Raw genomic sequence first — 20,149 nt, forward strand, 5'->3', positions numbered from 1 at the left:
TGAGTGAGTCCTCAGGTAATGGGGGTGAATGGAGCTAAACGTCTCCAAACGTAAAATCAAACAGTTTTGTTTTGCCTGTGCAGGAGCTTCCTTTAATTTTGGAAACTAAAAAAGATGTGATGTTTAAATGCTGCTGAGTGCTGATTAGTTGGTGAGCTGAGCAGCTCATTGACTGAGTAAACCTGTTTGCGCTCACTGACGTTGTGATTGTACATAAGACACTTTTAGAAAGTCTTATAACTGGAAGACAAGAGCACTTAAAAATGTGAGCTGTACTGATCTGTGTTGAGAAAACTTGTGCATTTCTCTGTATAAAAGTGATTAAGCATGTACAAACTATGGGCTCCCAAGTGGTGCAACTGTCTAAGCGTTGGTGATCACGAGATCACGAGTTTGATCCCTGGTGATGCCACGGCCAGGAGTCCAAGAGAGCACAATTGGCCTCACTTTCTCTGGGTGGGTAGGATGGCCCCCCGTCTCTCGCCATCAGTCAGCGTGATGCTAGCCCAACTAGTGGGTGGAATTGGATACAACTAAATTGGGGAGAAGATTGGGGAAACCCCCCCCCCAAAAAAAAAAAGCTTTTACAAACTACAATGAAGCATGAAAGCATCGTTGGAATCTATTCATTTTGGACTCGCTCAGGAGCGCCCTCTAGCATCTGACAAACTTTGACGTTACTGAGTGGCAGTTGTCCTCACTAGAACTTCTCTGCTTACGCTGGGCCTTTGCTGGAATGAATCCAAGATCTCACATGGAAAATAGGGGTGCACAATATATTACTCACTGATAAATGGGAAAATTCAATTATTATTGGTCACATATTGAAATTACAGCCTATTATTAAAATGTACTTTTTTAGCCATTGTTAACCAAGTATGCTATTTTAAATATTTCTGTTTTATTTAACTGTCCTGGCTGATTTAGCCATGTCATAGTTGTGTGAAATGAATCCATATGCGATGTTTAGAGGTTAAACATGTCTTATGCTCACTGATCTTCATGTTCTTCATATCAGTCGTGAACCTGTCTCAATGCAAAATGTTTACATTAGTTGTAGGTCATAGGCCCAGAGGCTCCATATCAGTGCATCCCTACTAGAAAACATACAACACCGTGTCATTGTACTCATCTTTATAACATTTCCTTCTTGTCCTCTCTAATATCCGCAGTCCTGCAGCCAGCTCCTAACCAGGTGGTTCAGAACCTTCCAGATGGAATGCGTATGCCATTCTCCCGCCACAGGCCGGCAAACATTCCGTCTCCCCCTCCTCTCATTCCCACCTCCAAACCCTCAGACAAGCCCGCCTTCATCCAAGGAGGATCTATTTTACAGGTACGTCAGAGAGAGAAATAAAACCCATGCCTAATTACTAAAGGCTAACTTAGTGAATAGCGTCGTTATTCTGAGTGCACTTAAAGTATTAGGCAATAACAAATTACCGTTAATAGACCCTTCTTTCTTTCTTTCCACCAATTTTCCAAATGTTTTTTTATGCATTTGCTAGACTGTTACTATACCCAACAGCACATATCAAATACCTCTTTGCAATGAGTATTAGTTCAGCTGAAGGAACGGCATCCTCTCCGATGTCAGCGGGGCAGGGGTGTGACGTTGTTTTCCTGGTATTCTGATTCCTGGCTGTCCCTGCTCCCATAGGGAACACCGGGCACATATCTGCCCTCGCACACGCACACTGTGTATGGGCCAGAGGGGGCCAAGAGCGCTGGAGGATCCATCTCACTCGGCCTGCCAAGACAACAGGACCCTACCAAGCCTGGTAAGGGAGAGGGAGTGGGACTGGAAGGACGTGCACATTGTGTTTCTGTGTGGTGGCTCGGTGTACTGTATTTCTGTTATTTATTTGTTCATTTCACACGGACACCCTGTCTTAGAGAGGCCGTGTTAGCTGTTAGCCATTAATCTTAATGTCAGGTAATTAGTTGAGTCCAGGCAATTTAATAACTTCCAAAAATCCAAAAGATGTAAACAGAGGCCTACTGGTAAATAAAAAAAATCATATACAATAAAAAAATCACAACTGATTGGACAGAAAAGATTTGGTAACAGTAATTGAAAAAATATCTAACAAATTTTTTGAACCATGCTGCCTAACCTGAGTAAACCAGAGTAAAATCCCTGTGAAATCACTTTGAAAATGAACAACGTTTAGATATACAGCTTTTATAAAATATCAGAACTTTGAGCATTAATATATGATTGATCTGTTTGCAGTCGTTCGAGTGTACATTGAGTATTTTATATTTTGGCTGAGCCATCTGTTTAGTAATTACCAATTCTGAGCTCTAGAAGAGATGTTAAAAGTATCATTTGGGCCCTAGTAATTAGGTAAATGTTAGGTAAATTTGTTAGAAATGGGCTGAATTTTATGTCTCTACCCCCAACAGTGTCCTATATAAAGCAGGAGGAGTGTTCTCCACGTGGGCAAACTGCTCAGGCTGAAGGACTACTCTCCAGGGCGCAGTACGAAGGAGTGGTCAGAGGTGAGACCACATACATGCACACTCTTACACACTTGTACTATACCAGAAATATTCTATATGACACACCAGTTCTTTCTGTAAAAGAAAAGGCCCTACCTTTAGTCCAAAGGGTCATCTCTGCATCTTGCATGCTGGGTTCTGTTAACACCCACCTGAGAGAATGTGCTATGCTGGTGAGAAAGAGCCAACTAAAATGAGCCACCACAAATCAATCTCCTCTAAAATCTCTGACCTGTTACCTCTTTTCCCCTGCTCAGAGCAGCTTTTCTACTTGCTCAGAGATACTTTCTGTCCATGGATGCAAACCTGTATTTATTACAAACATTTATGAGAAACATTTTAGCTATAACATTTTAAAATGTTTATAATCAGTGACACACTCATGCCCCTTAACTCTGCTCTGGCTCTTCTATCTTCCTTCTTCTTGTCCTCACTCTTCTGCAGGAGGACCGATGCCTGCCATTCAGGACCTGGGCAGAGGCCCTACAGGAAAGGGTCCTGAGGGACTTCCCTTCAGAGGAGGCTCAATTACACATGTACGTACACTTCATTATTGTTTATTTAATACATTCAGTTAGTTGAACTCAGAGATATTTTCCTTGACTGAACTTACTTCTCTATACAGTAAAGGACAACTAAAAGCAGTTGAACGTACTGGTTGTTACAGTGCCTGTTGCACTCTTCTAGTGGTGTTCTCTATGCCTTTCTTCTTATTTTGCTGCCTCGTTGTTTCTTGGGTTCAGGGCACCCCGGCGCTGCAGCAGTCCAGCATAGCAGCAGACCTGTTGAAGGGCACCATCGCCAAGCTGGCCACTGAGGATCTCACCAGCCCAGAGAAGAGCCGTGCTGAGGCAATGTCCAAGGGCCATGTCATCTATGAGAGCAAGAGTGGACACCTCATCTCCTACGATGGTGAGATATGGATCTCTCAGAACTCTGCTGTGCTCTAATTAAACAGCCGATGAAAGTGCTAAATTCATTTTGTGCACTAAAGCATCTGTTTGTATGCCAGAAAAGTAAATGTAGCTAAATGTAGACTCAAAAAGTCATCGAATAGTAAATGATTTATTATTATTATTATTATTATTATTATTATTATTTATTTTTTAAACATTTGCTTCTCACTGATGTTACATCCGTCTCGGAAAGAGTTTGGTTTATTAAAATCTTACTAGCCTAAACAAAAATCTGGAGGATATTGCAAAATCAACTGCCACATATGCATCTATAGCTATTAAATATGTCTGTCTTTTTTTAACAAATACAATTGATTTAAACCTAAAAGAATTTGTTTTTGTGTCTGCAGCCATCAAGAACCCCAGAGAAGGTACTAGAAGCCCCAGGACTGGTCATGAGCTCAAACGCACGTATGATATGATGGACAGAGGGCACCCTGTACGGGAGGCTGCGCCTTACGAGGGTAAGGAGAGCTCCATGGAGGATGGACTGTTTTTCTTTCGTTACAAATATTTCAGCTGTGTTAAGATTGCTTTTTGTTCTTTTTCAGGTTTGATTAGCAGAGCTCAACCCAGAGATGGTCCCCATGCTGATACCAAGGACAGGCCCATACTCACAGGATCCATCATGCAAGGTGGTGGAACACTCCATTCCCCTACTGTCTGATCATCTGGCAAAAAACGTGGACACAATACAGTTGATTTCAGTAGAACACAGACTAATAATTTAATATTTATATGTATCATCCGGTAAACATACAAGGATGAGCGCTTGATATTTGTGACCAAGTTATCAATAATCTAAATTTTCACTGAATTTTTGTTGCTCATTTCAGGGACACCACGAGCCTCTGCCGAAGCTTTCGATGAAGCCAAGTATGGCAAACAGATTAAGAGGGAGAGTCCACCCATCCGCTCGTTTGAGGGCGGGATCACCAAGGGCAAGCCCTATGAGGGCGTGAACACAATTAAAGAGATGGGCCGCTCTATTCATGAGATACCCCGTAAGGAGACACAGGATAGCCGCAAGACCCCCGTCATGGAAGGATCTATTACCCAGGTGAGATATTTAATAGTGGAGCTGTGTGATATGCCTGATGATCTTACTATCTTTAATTTTACTTATCATTTGATATTGATAATTATCACTGATTAGTTCATGCATATGTATTACTGGTGTTACTTGTTTTCCATCCCGCTGGTTTGTGCTGTTTTAAATGAATGGTTAGAGAAGACTTCTCCCTGCCCCCTTACACTGCCATCTGGCGTACAGAAGTAGCAGTTGTTCAGAGTTCAGACTTTTGCTACCGGATTCAGCCACAGCACAGCTAATTGTCGAAAGTACCTCAAACTTGCATCATTGATGTTGTTTTGGATAGTTATTGTTAGTAGCTTTAGTGACCAGGCCCATTTAAAAGCATCTGAGAAGTCATCCTTGATTGCTTTTTAGGCCAAAACACAGCTCTTCTCACCTGTTTGTTTTTCCAGGGCATCCCTCTAAAGTATGAGAGCAGTGCTGTGAACCAGTCAGCCATCAAACACAACGTAAAGTCTCTGCTCACCAGCCCAGGAAAACTGCCGCATCCAGCAATGGAGGCGGCTGAACGTGAGCGTATCAAGTACGAGGATGCCAAGGCCTCAGAGAGGGAGCGCATGCGGCACACATCCGTGGTCAACTCCACTTCGGTGCTGCGCTCCACACACCAGGAGGCCAGCAAGTCACAGCTAAGCCCTGGCATGTATGAAGACGCCAATGCCCGCAGGACCCCCAACTACACCACCAGCTCCATCTCCAGGGGGTCACCTTTGCTGAGAGCGCAAGAGGGTATGCTAATTTTCTTTCTCTGCTGCATGTCCTCATTGGACTTTATTAATTACGTTTTACATTAGCATTGAGGGTGTGGGTGCCCATCTCTTTTCTCATGCATTTTTATTTGGCTTATTCCGCTTTCATATTTACGTCCTTTTTTCATACCCCTTCTTTCTTTTCATTCTTTTTAAAATTTATTTTAATGTTAAATTCCTTCCTTCTAGGGCTGATGAGATGAGATGTAGCTTATTAATCCTACTAAATTTTACCAAATTAATAATATGCAGGAATTATTGATTATTATTGTGTGCATTTCATATTGCTCAGCTTTAACTACTGTACTTTGCTTTAGTATTTCAATTCCTGATGAAAACAAAAGACATCTTATTTAAGAAAAGCAAACCAATTACAGACCACAGAGGACTTCTTTTCTCCATAATTTCAACACTGATAATTGTTAGCTACTCAATTCTCTAAAATGTCCAAGCTTAAGCTTGTTTGTCCTGTTGTGCGTGAATAGCTAGACTTCTATCTCTCCATCTAACAAGTAATGCTGCACATCAAATGAAAGAACACAGCTGTTTAGTCATGTGTTTTTTGCTCTGTTTGATAGGAGGTATAACATCAGGAAAACCTGTCTCTCATGAGAGGAAGAGCACGCTGACACCAACCCAGAGAGACAGCGTCCCGGCCAAGTCTCCCGTTTCCGGGAGCGACCCGCTGGCCTCGCACAGCCCTTTCGATCCCCATCACAGGCCTGTGGTGGCTGGAGAGGTGTACCGAGCCCACCTGCCTCATCATCTGGATCCCAATCTCTTCCACCATCGTGTTCTTGACCCAGGTAATACACATGACCCAATAATAACATGAATGGAAATTCACATGCTGTCCGCTAGTGCTGGGATATATTATAGGTGCAATCCTGAGGTAATAAAGACGTCACAAACCGTGAGATGAAAAGATAACACGTTCCTAGAGTGTAGCTTAAAATGAGGGAGTGGATCATCATCTCTGTAAACACACGATTAAAAGCTGTGATAAGTGTCCTGCGTTTATCATGAAATTTGATGTGAGGCCAGTTGTGAGTATCATACATAATCATAGTCTCCTGTTTGGCCTCATGAGTGTTTGGGTCAGAATTTCTCCATTGACGTCAGCATTTGGACGACAGCACCGTATCGGTTAACCTCTCATGCTGTCCTTTCCCTGCAGCATACATGTTCCAGCGTCAGCCGTCCCCGACCGGCTACCCTAACACCTACCAGCTGTACACAATGGAGAACACACGGCAGACCATCCTCAATGACTACATCACCTCTCAGCAGATGCAGGTCATCCCGCGGCCCGACGTTGCCAGGGGCCTGTCGCCACGGGAACAGCAGCTCACCATCCCATACCCTCCTGGAGCCAGAGGTGAGGGCGTGCCGCGTTAAGAGGGATGGGTGTAGTTTGTAGACCTTGTGCTCGTGTGAACTAGTGGCAACCTTTTCCAGACGATCAGAAGCAAATGACCCTAAGGACAAAAAAAAAAAAAAATTAAAAAAAATCAATCCTTTCAAATTGGATTCAGTATCTGAATCTAGGGCTGAGGCTGCTCCTTAGATCAGCAACAGTATCATGCAAAATAGGATGTCATTTTATATAGAACTTTTCTAATTTAATACACTGTGATTCATGGTGTATTAAATGTTATGCTAAATAGACCATTTGCTGCAGTATATAATATTAAATTAAATACAACAAAAATGTGGGTGCAGTTACTCAAGAGTGGATTTAATTCTCTTTTGGCTCAAGTCCCATTGCCTAAAACCACTATTCCACACTGCACCATATCTAACCACATGCAACAACCACTAATAGCAATTTTGTAGTATTATTAATGATGTGACGCTTACAGCATTAATGCTACGTTTGATCAGCTTTCAGCCCTAACTGATTTCTGTAATTGATCTAATTTGTGAAAACACCTTGTATCAATTTGTATTAGAATTTACAATTCACTGCTCGCTCCAAATTTGAAAGCCTGACTCTAGTCCAAACGGCTGCTGTGCTTTTCTAAGCTTCTAGAAGCTCAGTCGAGGGTGTTGGCTCTTGAGTGGAAGTTAACAGTGACCCTGGTTGTGATTGCTCACCCTCTGGCCCTTTGCTTCTGTCTGTAAAAGGTATAATTGATCTAGCCCAGATGCCTCCCACCATCCTGTTGCCTCACCCTGGGGGGACAGGTTCCCCCACCCTGGACCGCATCACGTACATCCCTGGACCTCAGCCCTCTTTTCCTCATAGGGGTTACAACCCAGCCTCCATATCTCCAGGTGAGGACGTCTACACTCCCAACCCTGACCCTTCCTGAAATCCCCCTGCTATATGTGTACCGCCTGACCTAGGTCACCTCCACCTGCTGTTTCTGCTCTGCCTGCTGACTGCTCCTGCCCACCTCTTCATGTTCCTGAAGCCAGCCCTCGCTGCTTCCTTCCACCCCAGCTGCTATGGTGAAAAAAAAAGGAAAAAAAAGACACCGCTTGCCCCACAATACTGGTCTAGAATCAGCCTGATCGGTCACCTCCAGATGATTCAGGCTGGTATAAGGCTATATAAAGCTGCTCCTAGATCTGTATTTACGGGTGACTGCAACTTCAATCTGTCTCTTAAGGGATTTCACTGCTACCTCATAATCATGGTGTTGGTATTATAAGGGTTTAATGTGGGTTCTGATGACTGATAAGATGTTAGCTTCACCACATCATGGCTCCTCTTCTTGGGTTTTCTTATTGTTACAGTGATTCACTGTTATTTTTTTGAAGCTTTGATGCTACATGCTTAAGGTGTTGGTATACGATCTTGTAGGATTTCGTTTATGGATGCATTATGGAATCATTAAGAGTTTGTATTCAAACTGGAACACATTCAGATATCTTTTATTTGAGTTAAAATGTTCATTGAACCTTCCCCACTACAAAGTGTGACATGAATTTAATCACTAAATTTATTTTAAACTGAATTTAATTTAAAGTTTTTAATTTCCAGTAGGAATATTATTGGAAATTTCATCTACAAAAACATTGAAGATGAGCTAAGATGCATTGTCCAGTATTTAAAGGAACGATGTTGCCAGAAAACTTTCTGCAGCTTTCTGCAAATTACATGGTTGGTGGCTACCAGCACCCATTCATTGTTAATTTAGTTAGCATTTTTGTTCAAGCTCTTCCTTCAAATCGTAGAACCCTAACAATCATTTCATTCTCATTTATTCCTAATCTAATATCATCTGAAGTGTTAGTATGTGCATGAAAAAACTAACTGTCGGTCAGTGCATCCTAATGTATTGCAGCAAGAGGTAAAATTAAAGTTTACTGTGTTATGGATATTGAGTTATTATGCTATTCATTGGCGAAGATGGTGCTCTGTTCGTCTTACCTTTGCCTGTTCCACCTTTTTCGCAGGGGCCCTTGTTTTACTGTGTTCTAGGGGGTGATAATCAGTGTCCAGTTTTTCCAGCTTGACTTAACAGCAAGGAAACGCTCATTGTTTCGGTTCCTAATGGAAATTTTGTACAAAACGTATATATGACCACAATCCTATGTTCTTGTTTGTTTGTTTGTTTGTTTGTTTGTTTGTCTGTCTGTCTGTCTGTCTGTCTGTCTGTGTGTATGCATGTGTCTTTGTCACAGGACATCCTGGCCATCTCGTAGCCAGTGTGGAGAGGGAGAGGGAGCGAGAACGAGAGAGGGAGAGGGATCGTGAGCACAGAGAGCGAGAGAAAGAGAGGGAGAAGGAGCGAGAGAGGGAGCAGAGGGAGAGAGAGCGGGAACGAGAGAGGGAGCGAGAGAGAGAGCGTGAACGTAGCGAATACATGCGTGGAGGTGAGGCCAGTTAATAACACCACACTTCTTTATTTTTACTCAGTTACTGCTTCATTGTGTCATTGTGATTAAATTACATCACAGTGTGCTTTCCTGAGCACCTGTTGATATAATCTGTGCTTTAACACTGAATAATTGCATGTCTCATTACAGTGAGATAGAATAAAAATCAGGTCATAGTTTCTGACAGTAATTTTTAACATGGCTTTTTTTCGTCTGTTACAACTGATCAAACTGCTATGACGCATATCATGTATGGAAACAATCTCTGTCTCAAATCTCAGTCTCTGAAGTGTTGTGATATTGTGTTTTTACCGTAGACACCACCGTTAAACGTTTATCAGTTGTTTCATTACTTCGTGTCTCAGCTTAATTACATAATTCGTTACTTTAAAAATGTGTGGAAGCTTCAAATAATTGTTTGTTTTCGTGTGTCTGTGCGCCTCAGCTGCAGAGCAGCCTGGCAGGCCTGGTAGCCGTGGTTTCCTGCGTTCCCCCTCCCCTTCGATGAGGTCACAGGAAAGTGTGGTCCAGCCGAGGCCCAGCATTTTCCAAGGAACCAAGAGTGTGATCACTCCTCTGATGTAGGTTCCACATTATACATACTTTTATCTGGAACATAATTACATTTCTTGATCCCCTGTCCCACCAAAATGTCTGTGCCCGGTCCTGAAAACGAGTGTTTTTATTTGCTAAATTAGTGTTCCCCAGTTGTGCCAAGTCTCCGCAGTTAGTAAGTCCTATATGTGTTGGAGCATTTAAAACACTAAAATGTGCAGAGTAGTGAATACACCAGGACCAGGAACCACAGTCCTAATTTATTTGTTCAAGCACTTTAGTTGGAAAGCTTTCATTTAACAATGTTTTATTAATTTATTTCTTTATTTTCATTTTTAACCTTGTTTGCTTGTGTCAAACTCTTGCTCTTTGACCTCTGAGCAGGCAGATGCCCTCAGCAGCAGCTGCAGCGCAGGCCAACTCTCGCTACAACACTGCTGCAGACGCGTTGGCCGCCCTGGTGGATGCTGCCGCCTCTGCGCCTCAGATAGACGTGGCTAAGGTCAAAGAGGGCAAGCACGAGGGCGCCGGCCCTCGAGACAATGATGTGAGTGCGGCGCGACGGGCGGCAGCCGAGCAGCAGGAGGCTGAGCGCCGCTCAATGCAGTCCCCCTTCGGAGCCGTGCCACATCCCAGTGGGAAACAGTCACTTCCTGTGTACACCGATGGTGGTGGTGGGGGTGACAAAGACAAAGCTCCGCCAACAAAGTCCCGCATAGAGGAGGAGCTTCGCACACACGGAAAGACCACCATCACTGCCGCCAGCTTCATTGACGTCATCATCACGCGCCAGATTGCCTCAGACAAAGACTCCCGAGCGAGGGGCTCACAGAGCTCAGACTCCTCCGGCAGCTGTGAGTGGCGAATGTGACCGTTTACTCTGAAATCCTGTCTTATCTAAACTATATAGTGTTGTGCAAAAGTCAGAGACCACCCTTCAGTTAAAACATTTCTAAATCAAGCGCCACTTTTACTTCTGATCTGAAAAAAATCTGTAAGTGTTTCTGTCTGTCAGAAACACTAGCTGTCAGGTAGCCATTACTGAGAAAAGAAAATGCACCAAAACAAAGGAATAAGAAAATTTGGAAATTTAACAAAGAATCTGCTGGCGTTCTCAGAACAATGGACTGGCCACCCCAGATTCCAGACCTCAGCATTGTTTAATGTGTTTGTGATTTGTTGGATTGTGAGAAGCAGAACATGCAAACACCTTCTAAGACTGAACTTCAGAGGTGTGAAAAATCCTCTGCTGAAAAATGAATAAGTGAAGGGTGTTCTGTGACTTCTGTGCACTCCCACTGACGCAGCGTTTCTTCCAAAATCAAGTGTATTAATAGGGAGCAACAAGCACATAATGCAGTGGTTAAACATTAGAAAGGGAGTAAAAATATTCTCTATTCATTTTTTCTGTACTTTATTTCTCAGGAGTCATACTCTTTAAAAAAGAATTAGTGAGCTGGCTTATTTGAAAGTTGCCTTTTTATTAGGAGTATTAGTCAAGTTTTGCATGAGAATTGAGGAATGAGGTTGTGTGAGTTCTATGCCGTTCTGGTGCAACAACCTCTTATTATTGTACATTGATTTAATTCAGTGTCTCAGTATATAAAGGTTTAACGGTTTACCTCTCTTTCGTCCAGTGCCGTCTGGCCGTTATGAGGCACAGAGCAGTGGAGCCATTGAGGTGATCAGCCCAGCCAGTTCTCCGGCACAGAGAGAGGAGAAGAGTGACTTCCCGCCAGAGAAGAGTTCTCAGCCAGCCACAGGTGAGAAACTCACTCTTGTGGTAAATGTAATTGCATAATGGGACTAACCATCGTTCATTTGTGACATGTTCAGTGTGTTGTACGATTTGTGTTGTGAAAACAGCTAAATATAAAATGCCTAAATTTTTTTTTTATTGCTGTTTCAAACTGGGATAAACAGTTTCTAACCACATAGACATCCTGGATCAGAATATATTAAGACTGTTTATGCTCCATATGTTCTTCCTTTTGAGTGCTGCTGGAGTAGAAATGGAGGAAATTCTCTCAGGAACATTTTGCTTTTGTTCTGTGAGCTAATGTAATCCAGTCTGTCTGTCTCTCTCTCCCTCCCAGGTGCTGTTAGAGGGTTTGATATGAGTCGGTACAGACAGCAGTTGGAATCAGGACCCGCAGCACCCCAACCGCCGCCCTCCACCCAGACACACCGCGTCATGACCCTGGCTGACCACATCTCGGTAACGCAGTAGCAGTCACATGCTTTCTGCCGCTGTGCATGAATTTGCATTGATAGTTTTTTAACACAGTCACCTACCTTTACTTAAAGAAGTGGGCCACTCAATATTTCTACAATAGACAAGCCTCATCCTTGGTTTTATATTTTGTGATGCAGTGTAATATTGCAGTAGGTTGAAGTGTACTGAGTGAATGTTGTGGTGTGCCACAAGAGTAAGTTTTGACCACTGATGTGGCAATGAGGAGCATGTCATCAGCACCAAAGTGCTTAGGTGCACGTACTTGTAGACTGCTGCTTAAACTACAGTCATACACAAGAATTAATTTCTATCAACTTTGTGTCCTTTTAATATGCACACTCGTGTGCAAGATTATTTAAAACTATTTATCAGGACAATAAGTGTGCATTTGAAGTCATTAGAATGCACAAACACACATAAATACAGTAAAAAGTAAGACAAATTTATTTTCAAAGAAGTATTTTGTGAGCTAGTTTGAAGAACAGTGTTCAGTTTCATATTTCTCCTCAATGCCCTCAGTCATGGCATGGATATGTTTAATGTTAAGTGTGCTGGTGATGGAATTTTTCAGTTAAGCGTATAAGTATTAATTAGCCAGACTAGATATTAAATGATAACTACAATTAATACTAGACTGCCACAGGGAGTATTTTGGAAATGGTTAAGTGAACGTTTTGACACATATAAAAGCACCACTTATTGTATTAATGTTGTATTTATTCTAATGTTATCTTTTTTTTAGAGCAAATAAACATTTACTGCCCAGGAAAAAAGGTTTTTAAAACTTTTAAAAGAGCCTAAAACTTTTGTCTCTGTTTTTTATCCCACAGCATATCATAACCCAAGACTTTGCCAGGAACCAGGACCCTCCTCCTGCCTCCAGCTCACTGCCTTCCTCCTCCTCCTCCTCCTCTTCCTCCATGTCCTCTACATTCCAAAGCTCTGGTGCAGGAGGTGGCGTGGGTCGAACCAAAGGTCCGAACCGCTACAGCCCAGAGAACCCTGTCCCCCCTGCCCACCATCAGAAACCATCCAGCAGGGTGTCCCCTGAGAACGCCCCTGACAAGCCCAGATCCAGGTACGTGACATTACTTACAGGAAACCATCAACTTCCCAGAAATCTGGCTTGGGATTTTTGATGATATCGTCTCTGACCAATGATGTTTTGTCCTTACATGGTGATCGACAGCTTCGCTTAGTTGCACACATTTGAACAGTTCAAAGGAAAGCTGTTCACAAATCAGAATTTCTAATCGTCACAGCCTTAAATTGATGTACTGTAAGCTCTGATATCAAAGCTGAGATGTCTTTAGCCATGTCTGTTTTAAATCTGTTCTCTCTGTGTGTGACAGGCCAGGGAAGTCTCCCGATCGTGCCGGTGGAGTAGGGGGCCGGGGCGTAGAAAGTTATGAGCCCATCTCCCCCCCTCAGAGCTACTCAGGCCTGGAAAAACAAGAGAGCAACCTGCTCCAGGGCCAGAGACGTGAACAGGACCTCTCTGAGCAGAGGTACGCTTACATACATGTGTGTTTGTTTAAACATGTACACTTGCCTGCCATTAGGCTGAGGACAAAGATTTTTCACTGTTATTTTTCAATTAATTAAGAAGAAATACTTGCAAAAGTTTCATGTTAAAACACAGATTTAGTGTTTCTTTCTATGCTTTTGGTGGACAGTGCAAGTCACTATAACATATATACAGGACATACCTTGCTGGTTTTTATATTCTTTGATTTAAGACAGCAGATTATTGATTACATAGAAGCATACTTCAGAGCACAGAAAACAACGCTGATTGGTGTGCTGTTCAAGCGTGTGCTTGGAGAGGAACTGAGAAGGTGTAGAGCCTCTCCAACAGCTGCTTCTGGATAACCCCACCCTGGCATTAGATCAGATGGACATCATTTTGCATGAGAGCAATGTAATCCCAACCCCATCAGCCAGTATTGGCATCTCCCCCTCTAGTGGAAACTTGGCTTACACCCAAACATTCCCACAACTCCTGATCAACTCACTGATCTTTTGACCTATAACCCCCCTCAACCATGTGCCCTTTCTCTGGTGTCAGGACGGACTCACGCTCCCCGGGCAGTGGCAGCTATCTGCCCTCTTTCTTCACCAAGCTGGAGAGCACCTCCCCCATGGTGATGTCCAAGAAGCAGGAGATCTTCCGCAAGTCTGAAGTTGGTAAGGACGTCTCTTATTCCCCAAAATGTAACAGTTGAATATAATTATCACTGTTTCCCCTTTATCAGGTGCAGTGATAGACCCTTCAGAACTGCCAGTGTCATGTGTATGTGGTGTCATCAAAAAGGCTAGGGGCCAAAGTAATATAGCACAGAATTTTTTTTTAATTCACAAAATGCACTGTACATGTGAAATACAGTTTTACATTCTCTGTACATTACAGAAGTGTAATTGTGATTGGTTAGCAGTTTGTTCATTAGCAGAATATCATATCGGAAGAATTCATGTGCAGCTGGAAGTTTTACAGTTCAGACTGGCCCAGAGAAAAAAATGCATATATTTCTATAGCAGTGTATATTAATAGCATCTATTCTATAGTAAAAATAGGTCCTTATACCAACACTGAGTGCTATTTGGGCTGCCGAATCTAAAAGAAAGGCCTAATAGATCTGCATTTTGTTATTAGGGCTTGAAGAATGCCATAGGATGTCAATTACTTATGTCTGCAGACATCCAGAAAGGGGAACTCTGACTTGTTGGGCTTGAGTTTCACATCTTTTGTTATCCTCTAATTAGGGTTACAACACGGCGTTTCAATAAAACTACCCCAAACTAATAATTAAGTCCTCAGGAAATGATTTCTTTAAACACCAAGAAATTGAGATTAAAGCCTACTGTGTCTAGAAGACTAGAGCAAGACACTGCCCTTCTGGCACCTGCCACCATCTTTGCCACAGACTGTTATCATTTAATGCATCTTAACATTTGAAAATAGATTGTGAATTTCATTTTAGCCAAAACAATGTGTGTATACCATATAAAAACTGAATGCTAGGCAGCAAACATTAATCTGCTGTTATGTCTGTATCTTATCCAAGCTGGGCAGCGCTTACGTTTAATTGGCCACCCGGTGGGGCTGAGCAGTACTGCAAAAATATGATGAATGATGCTCGAATGTTTTTATGATGATTTTATGATCTGCAACACAATATTTGTCACACAGTGCATCAATTGTGCAAACTTTAAAAACTGCTGTCAAAAACTTTTATTATAATAATGTAATATTAACATTACATTATTGTGACATTAATTACGTTTTAATTTAGCATTTCACATGCTGCGGTAAATCCAATTTTTCTTTCAAATTAAACATGCAGCCATTCAGTGTCCTTTTAATACAAACAACATCCATGACATGCTCTGAAAAGCACATTGTTTATCTCGATAAGAATAAAGTATTGTCATATTTGTCAGTTGCCCCAGCCCCTTTAAAGCATCAAATCACATCAGGAAATTAATGGTAAGGGTTTGTGGGTTTGTTATATAAATGATCAACACTTCAAATTGTTGAACCTTCTGTCTGTTTTCCAGGTAATGCACAGCCTGGCACGGAGATTTTTAATTTACCAGCAGTAACAAGCTCAAGTGAGTACACAATGCCTGGGTTTGACTCTTGCAGCAGGTTAACCTTACCTTGGTAAACGAAGGTCATGTAATAGACACTTCGTCTCTTTAGCCCGGGCTGCTTTAGCATTACTTGCCTTGATGGGTTTACATCTTCTAAGAACATCACATTACCTCCAGAAGGGCTAAGAAAAGGCTGTTGAAACCAGTAGCCCTCTGGTATTTGGCCTTGAACTGGCAGTCTTCTGTTAACTCTCCTCTAACACTAGCCATTGACCTATTTGTCTTTCCAGATGCTTTTTTTTCTTGCTTTACCATTCTGTCCTATGTGTCACCCTCTACAGGTAACGTGAACCCCAGGAACCACTCGTTCAGTGACCCAGCCAGTAACCTGGGTCTGGAGGATATCATCCGCAAGGCTCTGATGGGAAGTGTGGAGGAGAGGCCAGAGGAGCAGACGCAGCAAGCTCAGCCTGGAGCTGCCACAGCAGGCAACACAGCCGGTGTAGGGGGTGTCTCAGAGGGGAGACAGGAGGCCACTCCTTCCCCCAACACAGGTAGATATTGTAAGGAAAACTCATTTGCCAACCTCATCACTACTCACACTCATGTCTGTCTCCATAACCCGACTCAGAAAAAGTTTTTTTGATTCCAAACGATAGCTGTGATGTGATTTTATGTTTAACCATGACAGAAATTAGTTCTTCCTTAAAAAATTAGTCGTCATTAACAATAATTAACAGGAGTAATTCAATCATGCATTCATTTCCATTTCCTATATATTATCAAAGGAACTCAGTTCTTGTGTATGAAATAGTTAATAAATTGTACATTTATATTATGAATAATTCATTCATTCATTTATTTTAAATTTGACTTCTCCTTTCTTTGGTCACATGTGGTTTCTGTATAAATAGTGTAAAAAGGTGTGCACTGTCGTGTGCAAAAGTTTGGGCGCATGAAATGTGGCCTGTCCACAAAGTAATGGCACATTTATTATGTTTTATATTTTTTCCAGTATGTTAAACTGAGCAAATACATAGAAACTGTGCACTACAATTTGCAGTAAGATGCTATATTTAAATCTGAAACCTGTAGAGGGTGTGTTAAATTTTAATAAGACAGTCAACATGTAAGGAGTGTTCAGACTTTTGCATACGGCTAAGTTCTTGCTAAAGTCATGTTTCCCTTTGGATAAAAAATTAATTTCTCAGTCTCTTTAGTCTGCTTAGTAACCATTAGCACATTGTTCAGTACTATGATGTGAGGATCCAGTGCCTGCTATTGTAGTTAGTAATGTCTCGCTGTCCCCACAGCTGGGAAGCAGAAGCTCCAGAGCAAGGCCAGCAGCAGGAAGTCCAAATCACCCAACCCAGGGCAGGTGTACTCGGGCGGGGAGCGGCCCTCCTCTGTCTCTTCGGTGCACTCTGAGGGAGAGTACCACAGGCAGGCCCCGAGTTGGACCTGGGAGGACAGGCCTTCATCCACAGGTGAGCTGTTCATCTGAGCAGCATTTATGCAGTTGGTCTTTTTTTGAGGGTCTACCTAAGTTTGCTGATTATACTTAAGTTTAGTTTGAATGGACTGACTTTGGTGTTTCCTTCTTCTCTTTATCGTCTCAATCTCAGGTTCCATGCAGTTCCCCTACAACCCACTGACAATGCGGATGTTGAGCAGCACCCCTCCCACCTCCATGGCCTGCCCTTCTCCTTCCATGCAGTCCCAGCAGCAGCAACCAGGAGGCGGCAGCGCTCCCGTCGGTCCAGCCCGTGCGTGGGAACAGCCGCTTCTCTCGGAACAGTACGAAACCCTGTCGGATAGCGACGACTGAGCCTAGCGATGAACTCTTATCTCCCTCCAACCCCCCCAGTCTTTTGGGTCACCACAGTAAAGTGTCCCTCCCACCAGCGCCCCACCTTCCCAGCTTTTACAGGTCCCTCTCACTGCCACTCTTGTGTGTGGGGATTAGCTGGGGAGGAGGACTCCCTTCTGGTGCTCTGTCGCTCTCTGGTGGTCAGAGAGAGCATTGCGAGGGGGTCACTAATCGGCTGAGTCTTCAGGATAAACTTTGTAACGGATTCCGGAAGCTGTGGCCTGCTTGTGGATAAGAAAACATACGAAACATTGAAAAGCGAAAAAGGATGAAGAACTTGCAATGTAAAGAAAACTTTAAAAAGACTTATTTGCTTAAGATTTTGTTCAATTTCTGTAAAGAAATACTTTTTTTGTCTTTAAGGAAGAAAAATCAATGTATGTAAATAGAGTAACCTTTTGCAGTGTTTTTTTTCCCCCCCCTCTCTATTTCTTCGCGTTTTAATGTTGCTTTTTTAAATCAGACCCTGCTGGTTTGAGATTACATGGAAGTTCTTGCTCTCAATGTGAAAAGTGCTGGTGCTCCTTCTGAACTGGACTGATCAAGCTGATCAGTGTTCTGACTGACCACAGCACAGAAACCTTCAGAAAAACACCACGGGAAGAGAGCATTTCAATCAGAGGCGTGGACCCTGCCTTCATAGCACCGTGGAGGCACATGCGTAACCATAGAAATAGATTCTGCTTCTATGTGGGCGATGTTTATAAAAGGATCGTATGACCTGTTACCCAGGTGAAAGTTTAAAAAAAAAAAAAAACTAACAAAAAAACAAAAAAAAGTTTCAGGCCTGCAGGAAAAGCAAAGTTTACGAAAGAAAAGACACCATCTCCTTTTTGGTTCATGTGAACAAGTTGAGAACACTGGTGTTGGAGCCGTATGATTTTTTTAAATTTTTTTTTTCTCTTCCCAGTGAAAGAAGAAATATAAGCTGAATGTTTCTTTAATTTTTTTTCCTTCAAAGTTCTATGTATTATTTTTATTTTAGGTTTTTATTTCCTGTGCTAAGCAGGGGTCCATGGTGGAACTGGCCATGGGTTTGCGTCTAACATCCTGAACTGCTTCTGTGTGGTTGCTAACAAGTGCTAATTGTTCTGCTGTTTTTTTTTTTTCTTTTTTTTCTTTTTTTCCCCCTCTTCTACTTCTTCTTAGAGGAATCTTTGTCGTTTCAGAGAGGGTCTTGAGAAATCAAACTGTGACCTTCAGTTCATTCTTTCATTTGTTATTTTATTCTTTTTTTAATTGCTGAAGAACATAATGATGACCCCCCTCCCACCCAAAACAAAGGAAAAAAAAAACAAACTTCTGTTTGATGCACCTCTGCACCGTTGTTGCACTTTTCTTTTTTTGCTTAGTAACTTTTGACAATGATTAAAAGCGTACTACCTGTAATCTAAGTTATTCAAGCTTGTGCAGAGGTTTGAAATATTCGGTTTTGTTCACATTTTGCAGTCGCCATTCGGAAAACTTGGATGTTTTTAACTCTTGCCACTGTTTTCAGGCTTGTTCTGACACATCACTTGATCTTTGCTCTAATCTATGGTACAGTAAGGCTGTTGAAGTTGCTGCTTCATAGTGGTGGCTTTTCACATTTCTTGATGTCTAATAGAAAAAGCACTCAGTTTTAGTTACCTGCACAAACATGAGCTGTCTGTTCTATGGCAAAGGTCTGTCTAACAGTAATGCTGACAGCTACAGTATGTTCCATGGCAAGACCTTAAAAACTGTTTTAAAACATAACCTGCTAAATGTTTCGGTTTTCTTTGCTTTCGCTTCGCTCCAGTAACAAAACCTGTCTGCTTTTTGTTTTGATGTATTTAATTAATTTCACTTCTGAAATGGAAAAAAAGCTCATGTTGAGATTTTTTAAAAATTATTTTCAACATCGATGTTATTCATCCTGTTTTAATGGGATGCCAAGTGTTTACAATGGCGTTGACAAAAAAAAAAAAGATGGTGAAACTTGAATCTTAAGAAAATGAAAGTCGATCATTGCATCATTTAGTCTATTTTTTCAGTCCAACACCTTGCAGTGGTAACTTTTTTTTCTTTTGTCCGTTCAGAATCGAGACTTGAAATAACCCGTGTATCCCATGATGTTGAAACGCAATGTTTGTATCGCACAATGTCTCTTAAGTAGCCAATTACAAAAAGTTCAGACCAATCAATAAAGTGGATTAGCGCTCCACCTTTCTGAAAGTTAACCTTCGGCCTCCTGTCGTTTCTCTTGGGAGTGTGAGATGTGCCATGTTGAAGGTGGACGTCCAGTCCAGGTCTTGAAGAATCCCGACCTTGTTTCCTGACTGAAATCCATTTAGACATAATTTAGTAGAGTTTTGATAAACATGGACTAGTTATTGATACATTTCAGCAGAAGATGCCAGAAGAGCTCCTGTTCACGTCAGCACATTGCAGCAAGCTCTGGTGCCACTCTCTAATCTTCAGTCTTCAGCTTTATGCCTGGTCAGTGAGACGGTATGTGAGGTGAATTTCATCCAATATTACAAAGTAAACTGACATAAAAATTCATGGATTTGCCTTTCAGGCATTAAAGACGTTCTACCTTAAAGGGAAGATTTAGGTTTTTGTTTTTTTTCTTTTTCAAAATGTCTGCATAACCAATGATGCCACAGCCATCCGTGGCCAGAAGTCCATGACAGCATTACTGGCCTCTTGTTCTCTCTGGATGGGCAGGTTGACCCTCCCTCTTCCTCCATTACTCAGTGTAATACTAGCCAGCTGTTAGCTGATGTAACAGAATTG

At 42.1% G+C, this 20,149-nt stretch overlaps 1 protein-coding gene across 8 annotated transcripts in view; it reads left to right on the forward strand.

Moving 5' to 3' along the window:
* Positions 1-19,590, forward strand: part of ncor1 (nuclear receptor corepressor 1) — a 109,691-nt gene extending 90,101 nt beyond the window's left edge. For 5 of the 8 annotated variants that reach the window (XM_036580557.1, XM_036580556.1, XM_036580560.1 and 2 more), the window contains 24 exons: positions 1,173-1,336; positions 1,661-1,781; positions 2,410-2,505; positions 2,950-3,041; positions 3,249-3,417; positions 3,812-3,925; positions 4,013-4,096; positions 4,298-4,521; positions 4,950-5,286; positions 5,885-6,112; positions 6,484-6,684; positions 7,434-7,583; positions 8,940-9,131; positions 9,580-9,715; positions 10,074-10,543; positions 11,327-11,452; positions 11,786-11,907; positions 12,756-13,003; positions 13,278-13,433; positions 13,994-14,112; positions 15,484-15,537; positions 15,861-16,082; positions 16,833-17,006; positions 17,145-19,590. In XM_036580557.1, coding sequence (XP_036436450.1) covers positions 1,173-1,336; positions 1,661-1,781; positions 2,410-2,505; positions 2,950-3,041; positions 3,249-3,417; positions 3,812-3,925; positions 4,013-4,096; positions 4,298-4,521; positions 4,950-5,286; positions 5,885-6,112; positions 6,484-6,684; positions 7,434-7,583; positions 8,940-9,131; positions 9,580-9,715; positions 10,074-10,543; positions 11,327-11,452; positions 11,786-11,907; positions 12,756-13,003; positions 13,278-13,433; positions 13,994-14,112; positions 15,484-15,537; positions 15,861-16,082; positions 16,833-17,006; positions 17,145-17,347 — 4,202 coding nt within the window. In that variant the 3' untranslated portion in view covers positions 17,348-19,590. The remainder of the gene's footprint in view (positions 1-1,172; positions 1,337-1,660; positions 1,782-2,409; positions 2,506-2,949; positions 3,042-3,248; positions 3,418-3,811; positions 3,926-4,012; positions 4,097-4,297; positions 4,522-4,949; positions 5,287-5,884; positions 6,113-6,483; positions 6,685-7,433; positions 7,584-8,939; positions 9,132-9,579; positions 9,716-10,073; positions 10,544-11,326; positions 11,453-11,785; positions 11,908-12,755; positions 13,004-13,277; positions 13,434-13,993; positions 14,113-15,483; positions 15,538-15,860; positions 16,083-16,832; positions 17,007-17,144) is intronic. The other 3 variants (XM_036580563.1, XM_036580558.1, XM_036580561.1) reach the window with 2 other exon arrangements.
* The last annotated feature ends 559 nt before the right edge of the window (positions 19,591-20,149 follow it).

Source organism: Colossoma macropomum, unplaced genomic scaffold, assembly GCF_904425465.1.
Source record: "Colossoma macropomum unplaced genomic scaffold, Colossoma_macropomum, whole genome shotgun sequence".
Lineage (NCBI taxonomy): Eukaryota > Metazoa > Chordata > Actinopteri > Characiformes > Serrasalmidae > Colossoma > Colossoma macropomum.